At 35.9% G+C, this 9,046-nt stretch overlaps 1 protein-coding gene across 1 annotated transcript; it reads left to right on the forward strand.

Moving 5' to 3' along the window:
- The first annotated feature begins 6,196 nt into the window (after nt 1–6,196).
- On the forward strand, nt 6,197–8,236 carry LOC119073948 (zinc finger CCCH-type with G patch domain-containing protein). Its single transcript, XM_037179838.1, has 4 exons — nt 6,197–6,487; nt 6,560–6,817; nt 6,889–7,357; nt 7,418–8,236. Exons 1-4 carry the CDS (start codon nt 6,440–6,442, stop codon nt 8,164–8,166), a joined length of 1,524 nt encoding a protein of 507 aa, XP_037035733.1. The 5' UTR covers nt 6,197–6,439; the 3' UTR covers nt 8,167–8,236.
- Nucleotides 8,237–9,046: the final 810 nt, after the last annotated feature.

Raw genomic sequence — 9,046 nt, forward strand, 5'->3', positions numbered from 1 at the left:
TTCGTTAAATGTAGGTTTTCGTTAAATGTAGGTTTTCGTTAAATATAGATTTTCGTTAAATGTAGATTCTCGTTTCTAAAAAAGAAGAAGATTAGTGTGCGGCTATCACAGCTTTTCGTAAATAATTGCATTTGGACGTTTTGTTTCTTTCAAATTATTTTTTTCATTTGCATTGTTCGTTTTACTTGCGAGTTATTAGTCGGCTTTAACCTTTTAGTAGTGTTAGCAAGCAAATATAAAAGTATTCTTACGGTCACATTGAACATCTTCCTTGTACACCAGAGAAATGATAAAAACAGCTGACGAGTCGATTCTGCGAGGAGAGAGAGAGAGAGAATTTTCTCGAAAATCCATACAAGCTGGGCTCAGCCTCTCCGAATTACAACATACAATACCACTGTCATTCATATGTATCCTCGAAGCAGGTCCGGCCTGACCACCCAACGGTACTTCGGCAACTAAATGACAGATGTTTGTGAAAAGCTCTTCGTTCAAACAACTCGCAGAATTAGCGATTGAGCTGTGTTGTACACAGATAAATATTTATGTTGCCTATGTTGAGCTGTAAGTTCGCTAGGCTCATGAAGCATTGTCCGATTCCAATTCCTTCACCTAGCTAGAAAACTTATTATGACCCACTTGACTAGATTTCCCGTTGTCCTACAGTATTCAGGTTAGTCACGTCAAATCTCTCCACCCACTAGAATTGGTCTACAGGTTTAGGTGTGAGAGAATGTTGATAATTTAGTGAAAAAAATTGTAGTTCTTTGTGTACTTCCGTTGTAAGAAATGAAATTTTTGAATGAATCAAAATGAACGACTTACCGTACAGATAAATAAGACTCCAATGAATAATTTTCCACTGGAAATCCATTTCGATTGTTTAAACACAAAGACATTCAATTGAATTTCCTGAAAGGTGTTGGAGAAATGACCAAAATTATTGCGGCTACTCAGCTTCTTGTACAAAAGAAAAAAACATTTTCAGTTCTTTTTTAATGTTAATCAGCATCAAATTGTGTAAGACCAAAGTATTAGAAATGCAGACTGGCAGACTGAATTCGGAAATAAAACAAAAAAAAATGTGGAAGAAGCTAAGATGAACCGAGAAAAAAAATATTTTAAATTTTCACATGTACGAAGCTTTATGTTGTCGGCGACAAAGCTTTCCATCGTTGTTGTTAACTCGGCCACAGTCCAAAAGAAATATCATCTTGATTGTCAGACCCAGACCATAGAAAATCAATTTCGAAAAACTATGAAATTTTTTCAGCCGAATATTTACATGCACGTGTACCCTGTCCATTTAGCGAATTATAAAAAAATGAAATTTCGATGTTCTTTCTTCTGAAGTATCAAAAAACTTCTATTGACATCGTCAGACTATTTGCAACGAAGTTAAATCAATGAAATTTCATTTTGATTATAATTCGCTAATTGGACATGTCCCGTTTCTGCATTTAGATATCCAACTATTTCTTACCTTGCGCAGGATATTTATATAAAGTTGAAGCATAAACACATAAAATCATTGGATTTGTGTATCAAAAGTCATTTAAAAATCTTCTGTGGCCGTTCGTATCACATTCATAAAATTTTATACGAGTTTTATGCACTTGGTTCTGACGTTCGGTAGGAAAGCTCTCTTTCATTATTTACAAATTTCACGTGATTGACGTTCTAAATTTTTTTTTTGTTCCACAACGTTCCACGTGTTGTCACAAAAAGAAACTTAATATACGTGTGGAATGGAACGAACAGAATGAATGAATCAAATTAAGCCCCCAAAAGTGAAAAATGATCTTGAAATTCAAAGTGTTGCTTCAACATTTTTTTTTTCAATCCACGCCATTAGTCGTATAAATTTATACGTCAGAGAGAGCTTTTTTCTCCTTTGTTACGATCTGTCAGTTTTTTTATTTTCCGATTTTGTATTGAAATGAAAACTAAAATTGAGATATCTTTGCAGTTTTAAGTGGTTTTTCATATTTTTTTGGACCGAAATGTTTTAAACTGTGTTTGGAATGGATTGTCATTAACAGATTGTGTGAAAATTTTTTTTTCTATTTTATTATTTTGTTAATGTCAATCGATTCCAAACACACTTTAAAACATTTTGGTCCGAAAAAATATGAAAAATCACTTAAAACTGCAAAGATATCTCAATTTTAGTTTTCATTTCCATACAAAATCGCAAAACAGAAAAATTGACAGATCGTAACAAAGGAGAAAAAAGCTCTCTCTGACGTATAAATTTATACGACTAATGGCGTGGATTTAATTCAATAGAATAAGACATGGAGGTTACACAAACCTTTCACAGTCTCCTTAACAAAATATTATAAATTTCTGAATCCTGACTGCAAAAAATCTTTTGGACTATGATTGTTAAGGGATATTCACATTCGAAGCGGTGAGAATGAGACAGCAAAACGTTTATTCAGAAGCTGTTTTATGATACTTCGTGCAAACTCAATGTGAGTTTATATTCGCATTGCGTCTAATAACTCTTAACAACATTGAAAATGCACGTGAGGCTTTAGAGAATTATTCAAAAATTTCGTCCCTTTAGAGGACGAGTTGATAGGACGGGTTGATACAAAATTCTATTTTTTGTATGAAGATAGGAAAAAGAGGTTTCGAAAAAAAAATTATTCTCGACGATAATGGGACGAGATTTCTGGATGTTCCCTGGATACAAAAGAAAATGACAAAGAAAAATATTGAGAGTGAATGATAATAATAGCGTACTTATATTGAAAAAATTAAAATTAAATTTAAAAAAAATATTTAAATTGTTAAGTAAGATGCTAAGAGTAAATCGTAGATTAGGAGCTGTTATCAATAAAAAAAAACTTAAATTTACAAAAATAAAACAACAAAAAAAATATGTTCAGATTTCTTACTTGACAACCAACTCGTGTAGTCAGACTATTAGTGAAACAATATTAGAAAATATTCTTTAGTTACTGCGGCAACAGAAATTAAAATACATAAAGGAAATGATGGAAACTGATCATGATTTGGAACGATTTTAATTCATTTGAATAAAGAAAAATTTAAAGACATTGCTGTGAAATGTTCATAGAACAGACCAGGACAATTGGGTACCCTACTGAAAAAGCAACGTTCAACAGCTTAATTACAATACATGGTCTCAAATACGTTGTCTTTTTTGAGGTGTGAGCATACGGATTTCGAACTTTTGAGACTTTCATTTAAAATTTTCACTCTGGCGCTCGATAAATTAAGATAAAAAGTGGAAAATATATCTAAATAAAGTGAAAACATATGATGAATGAAGGGATGAAAAGAATTAGAAGAGCCTCCAAATGTATAATCCACACCATTAGAGAGTCGTCGGCTTATGTCAAACAATATTCAAGATTATGATGCGAATTCATCGAAAGATCATATGATTACTTTGACGTAAGCCGATAATGTACTGATGATTACGTCGATATACCAAGTTAGGGCTTTCATCTGATCAATTTTTTTAAAGATTACTTGTTGAATTCTAGATCACAGTCTATTCTATCACTGTTTTGCCGCACTTTATTCAACTAGCTGTCTAAATCTTAATCCAGTGTGACGAATAATCTTCGAGTAGTTGAGGCATTACTTTGGTGATTCTGAAGGATTTTAGGGAATATCTTGTGATATTTTTATGGGTTTTTGTGCGAGGATTTCCATCAATCCTCGATGGTCAATCCGGATCAATCAACCTTAATAAAAGTTTTGTGTCGATTCTGAGATATAATTGACAAGACTGGATCTAAAAAGCCCTTCGTTGCCCTTAGTTCATACAAATATCAAGAAACCTATTGGGCATCGCTCAAATGACCATAGATCCGCACCTGAGTGGAAAATCGATTTATGAGAATCGACTCTATTTTGGGAAATCATAAACATAAAAGTGACTAAACTCATGAAACCGCTAAAATAGAACCAGATAAAAACACGTACAAACTGACAATGACTGTCCAAATCATGATTAAGTTTACGCTGAAAAAACAATACAACAAAAGAAAAATTTGCATATTGGAAATAGGAATTTCTAAATTGCACAAAACCGTTTTTATTTTCGAATCCAATTGATCAATGTAAAACATAATTACTATTGTAACTTTACCAATTTATGCTTTGCATTAAATGAAGTAAAATGAAATAACAAAATAAAATAAAATAAAAATGAATTGAATTGTTATACCACTTTCTTTGATGTTACCTTGATAAAGCATTTTTTATTCAAGTTGTTTATCCGGTTCCATACAGACCCCGACAATTATCTGTACCACCAATACTCTCTCTAGCAAACAAACTCTCAGCTCTCTGTGTCAAATTAACACCTTATTTCATTGTATTCTACAATCACTATTCTATATTTTGACTGCAGAGAAATGATAAGCACGGCGCCTCACGGCTGGGATAGAACACGCCTGACTGCATTTTTTATAGAAGGGTTGAACTGTCAAACTTTTTTACATTTGTATCGTTTGTATGTAAAATTTTGACAGTTTGGTTTTAATAACGATATATCTCATTTTCGTTAACGCACATTTATAGCTTGACTATATGATTGACGTTCTGGTCGCATCGTCTTCAAATTTTTCAGAAAAAAGCAGTCTATCCCAGCCGTGAGGGGCCGCGCTTATCATTTCTATGTTTGACTGACTTCGCTGTAATTTACATGTAAATTCCAAAGGCTAATTGACACTTTCACAACCTCAAAAATAGTAGGTTGATTGCTAGAGAGAGAGTATTGATACCACCTTTAATGTTGATGCTTCAAGTGTTAAGGCTCAGACCAGAGTGCCGCTGCTTGTTATGAATTTACGCCATCAAATCCAAGGTTCTGAAATAACAGATTGAGACACTTCTGAGTTGACCACGTGGTGGTTTTCAACTTACCGAAAATTATTTGTTCTTCTTCAAGTTGATTTTTCACACATAAGTGTGAATGTTGGTGTCACCCGTCAACGTGGGTGTCTGAACCTATTACCTGTTCTTTCAGAACTATGAATAAATCCATATTTTTGGCTCAATGTGAAAATTTAACGTTCCACAGAGTGGTAAGAATTACCAATTTTTTCATTGATATTTTCTCGCAATCTATGCCTTTGATTGTATCGTATTTTTAGCCAGTAAATCCACATTATTGGCTCCATAGCACTGAACGAAGCACTAGAACAGATTTTTCAAGAGGGACCTTCGTATAAAACACTGTCATTCTGTTCGAATATACTTGGTTCAGTGCAATGTGGAAATCGAATGTCCCACAGAGAGGTTAGAAATACCGATCATTTGTGGATCACTTCCTCTTGGATCTGTGTATTTGGTTATGTTCTTTTTACTGTCTTTGATGCAAGAACTAGATGCTAATCGACTCAATTGATCGTTAACCTTTTAGAAACGGCACGAAACGACCTGCAGCTTGAGACGAACAGTTTACGTAATAATTGGATTGGATTGGATTAGATGGGAAGGGGGTTAGCCCAGCACCTAAGCCTCTAGTGGGCCTGTTGTGCTATTGCACAAGTCACCTGATCATATTAATTGTGATTTTTCATCATATCTCTTCGGACTCAGATAGCTCACAAATCGACCGTGTAAACGTCCCATACGTTGTGAATTCTCTGAGCCACGAGTAGTATGCGAAGACCACAACCATCACTAATGACTCATGCATTTTCCCAATGAGCGACTAGTCGATAATAGATGGCGCTTATCCTGCAGTCTGTTGTATATTGTGAATTGTGTCATTGACATTATGTCAATATGGCGTGATTGTTGCGAAGAAATCGAATATTGGATTTCTTTGAAATTTGCGACTTTGTTACGGTCGTACAGCCATTAGATAACTAATAGCGAGTGCTTAATCACCAAGTGATTAGAATAAAACCAGGCAAGCATTTTTGCACCGGGAGTCGAACCCGGGACCTCTTGGGTATGAGTCCTATGCTCTACCGATTGAGCTACCTGGACCTATAACGTAATATTACGTAATAATACTATCGGTTAGCTTTATTTTTGCAAAAGTTTTTGCATCCGGTTCCTTCATACAAGTTAACACTTTAAATCGTTAATTTACATAACGTCTACACCAAACTTCTATTTAAACTTCTCTAAAAGCCGCCAATTTTATTTATTGTTGCGTTAGTGCATGACAGGTTTGACAGATGTCGCCAAAAACGCCAAGGTTGATCTGTCAACTCTGTCTGGCGCATCAGTTGTAGTTTTTTTTTTTATTTATTTACTAAAAGGAAAATGTTTTATTGTAAATAAGGACTACAAAAGGTCCAATTTACAAACAATTTTCTTAATGGACCACAATATTTACGGTCTGTGAATTTGTTATCATTGCTTTTGTTGTCCAATGTGTATCAATTCGAATCAAATCACTTTTCAAACTCGAAACAAAACTAAATGAGTGATCGTAATGTCTGAAGCAGAACTCTTAACGTCGATAGACGAATATCAAACCCAAGTAATTTGAATGGATGCAACAAAACGAGAAACTTTTAATTGAACTTACCTTTCCTGCTCTCGAAACAATTAGCTCATTCAAGTAGAGAAAACAATTGCATTATGTACCGACCCGACACAACGTGATTCATTGGAGAATCTGAGAAAGGATCTGACCGAATTGTTGGATCTAACCAAGGAGCAACTGAATGAGCTTGGTAGTGGCCAATCAACAGATCCGTTCGAAGATGAAATGAAACTATTTTTATCGGAAATTCGTAGCGTTGAACAATCGGAAGACGTCGCGGAAGACGTCGATGAAAATTTTGAAGCGAGAATTGAAACCATCAAGGTACGTGACCTGAAAATGCCCGGTTTTTCGATTTCTGATTCCGCTTTTTGTTCTCGTTTCCATTGCCACAGACTCAATTGACCGAAATTGTGGGAAAGAAATTCCTGGCGCCTTACAACTCATGGAACGGCAAGGCATTTCACAACGCATTCGTATGCAGTTTGGACGACACGACCGATTACGATGAAACTGTTACTTTGGACAACATCAAAATTAAAGTTCTGTTCATCAATCCGACACATCGAGACATGGTACCATGTTCGTACTTCTTGGACGGTAGCTGCAAATTCGATTCAGACCGATGTCACTATTCCCATGGCGAACTCGTATTGTACAAAGAGTTACAGGATTATAAAGAGCCGAATTTTCAACTGCTGCAACAAATGAAATGTCCAGTGCTTGTGAAACAGAGTGATCGTATTTGGCACAGAGGTAGAGTGACGTCGAGCAATTTCGACGAGCAGCGTTGCACAGTAAAATTGGAGCAAAACAATAAAGAGATCTGTTGTGAATTTCCGGATGTCTTACCTATGCATTGTGGTAAGTCAATTGTCGTAACTGTTGTTAGACCAATAAGTGTAAAATTTGTTCAAACCACAGACAGTCCAACATCAGAAGATGAATCATCCGATTCTAATAGCTACGGCGAGGAGCGCCACAAACAAATTCTAGTTGACAGAACACTATTGAATCCATCAACAGACGGAGTTCTGGGCGAATGGGAGAAACACACCAAGGGCTTCGGTTCGAAAATGATGCAGAAATTCGGCTACATTCTCGGAACTGGCCTGGGCAATAATGGCGAAGGCATTGTCGATCCAGTACAGATACAAATTCTACCGGCGGGCAAGAGTTTGGATTATTGCATGGAGCTAAGGGAACGAGCCAACGGTGACAAGGACTTGTTTAACGTTGATAGAAAGTGGAAAAAGCAGCAAAAGAAACAGGAACTAGTGAATGCTCGCGCATACGAACGGAATCGTCAAAGTAGCAACGTCTTCAATTTCCTAAACGATAGTATCCTTGCCACTATGGATGGTGGTCGTGACGCAGTCCCGACACCGCAGGCCCAAACTCAGCCGAAGCCTGTTGAGCTTAAAACGCATTCGACCAAAAATTTGAATGTTGCCGCGTTTAAGTTGGGCGAAGACATTAAAAAGCTGGAGAAGGACATCCAAAGTGTGAAGGATTCCATGGCGCGACAACAACGCGGAACACCTGTATATAGCAAATTAAGTGCAAAGTTGAGTTCAAAGCATTCGGAATTGACTGAGTTGAAGAAATCAGAGAAAAATGTGACAAGTGAACAAATATTCCGGAAGGATAAGTCTAAGTTGACGATATTCTAGATGTGCGACGTGCCGTGTAAGTGTTTCTTATTTTGTTTATTCAATAAAATTGTTTTTTTTTTCTGGTCGATTTGCTCTCGTTTTACGTATGGACAATGCGTGGCAGGTTATTCACTTTAACATTTCGATACAAGTTACATCGGAAAATCACCAAAAAGTTGTCGAGTCGGTAAAGACAGAACGTTTACCGTGCGGGTTGGGTAAATCTAGTGATTGTAAATTTTTGGGGGCATCGAGAAAATAGGTTCTAGAATAACAGACAGAATGAAACGTAGAACATTATTGGTGAACAAAGTTTGACTCCAAAAATTTCAGTTCAAAAAATATTTAACGTTAAACTTAAAAATGAGAGTCGACTTTCGAGAAGAACTGAAAAATCTCTAGGAAAATTGGAAAATCGCGGAAAATTTTTACCTTTCATTTGAGCTCTATACATATTGTTCTCAAAATGTTGATCATCACTTACTGTAACAATGCTAATTTTCCTACTTTTAGCCTTAACTATGTCAATGAAGATAGTGTAGTGTTTAACTTGTCTAATTTCCACTGCTCGATTTAGTTGTCAGTGTGAAAGTTCAAAACTGCTTCGCTTCTAGTACACAGTAAAATTCGGTGATGAAAGAGTCCCGAAGACTAGAACCATATGCAGCAAAAGTAGTTATTAGTTATCTAGCTCCAAACCATAGCTCTTGAGCTAATTTTGGTACCATATTTTAAGAATCAAAACCTCTACACTCTGCGACTAAACTCTGAAAAGTGTTAAGCGCAACCAAAGCAAAACCATTAATCAATATGACCTCCAAGGAGCTGTTGAATCGAGATTACACTATTGTCGTATTTGGTATTTCGTAGTTTTATTTCGGTTGGACTGGCGTTTTTC

Source organism: Bradysia coprophila, chromosome II, assembly GCF_014529535.1.
Source record: "Bradysia coprophila strain Holo2 chromosome II, BU_Bcop_v1, whole genome shotgun sequence".
NCBI lineage: Eukaryota > Metazoa > Arthropoda > Insecta > Diptera > Sciaridae > Bradysia > Bradysia coprophila.

Coding starts and splice junctions, on each gene's coding strand:
- LOC119073948 (XM_037179838.1), top strand. CDS start 6,440: ATGTCTGAAGCAGAACTCTTAACGTCGATAGACGAATATCAAACCCAA. Junction 6,488..6,559: donor TAGACGAATATCAAACCCAA/GTAATTTGAATG, acceptor CGAAACAATTAG/CTCATTCAAGTAGAGAAAAC. Junction 6,818..6,888: donor CGAGAATTGAAACCATCAAG/GTACGTGACCTG, acceptor CCATTGCCACAG/ACTCAATTGACCGAAATTGT.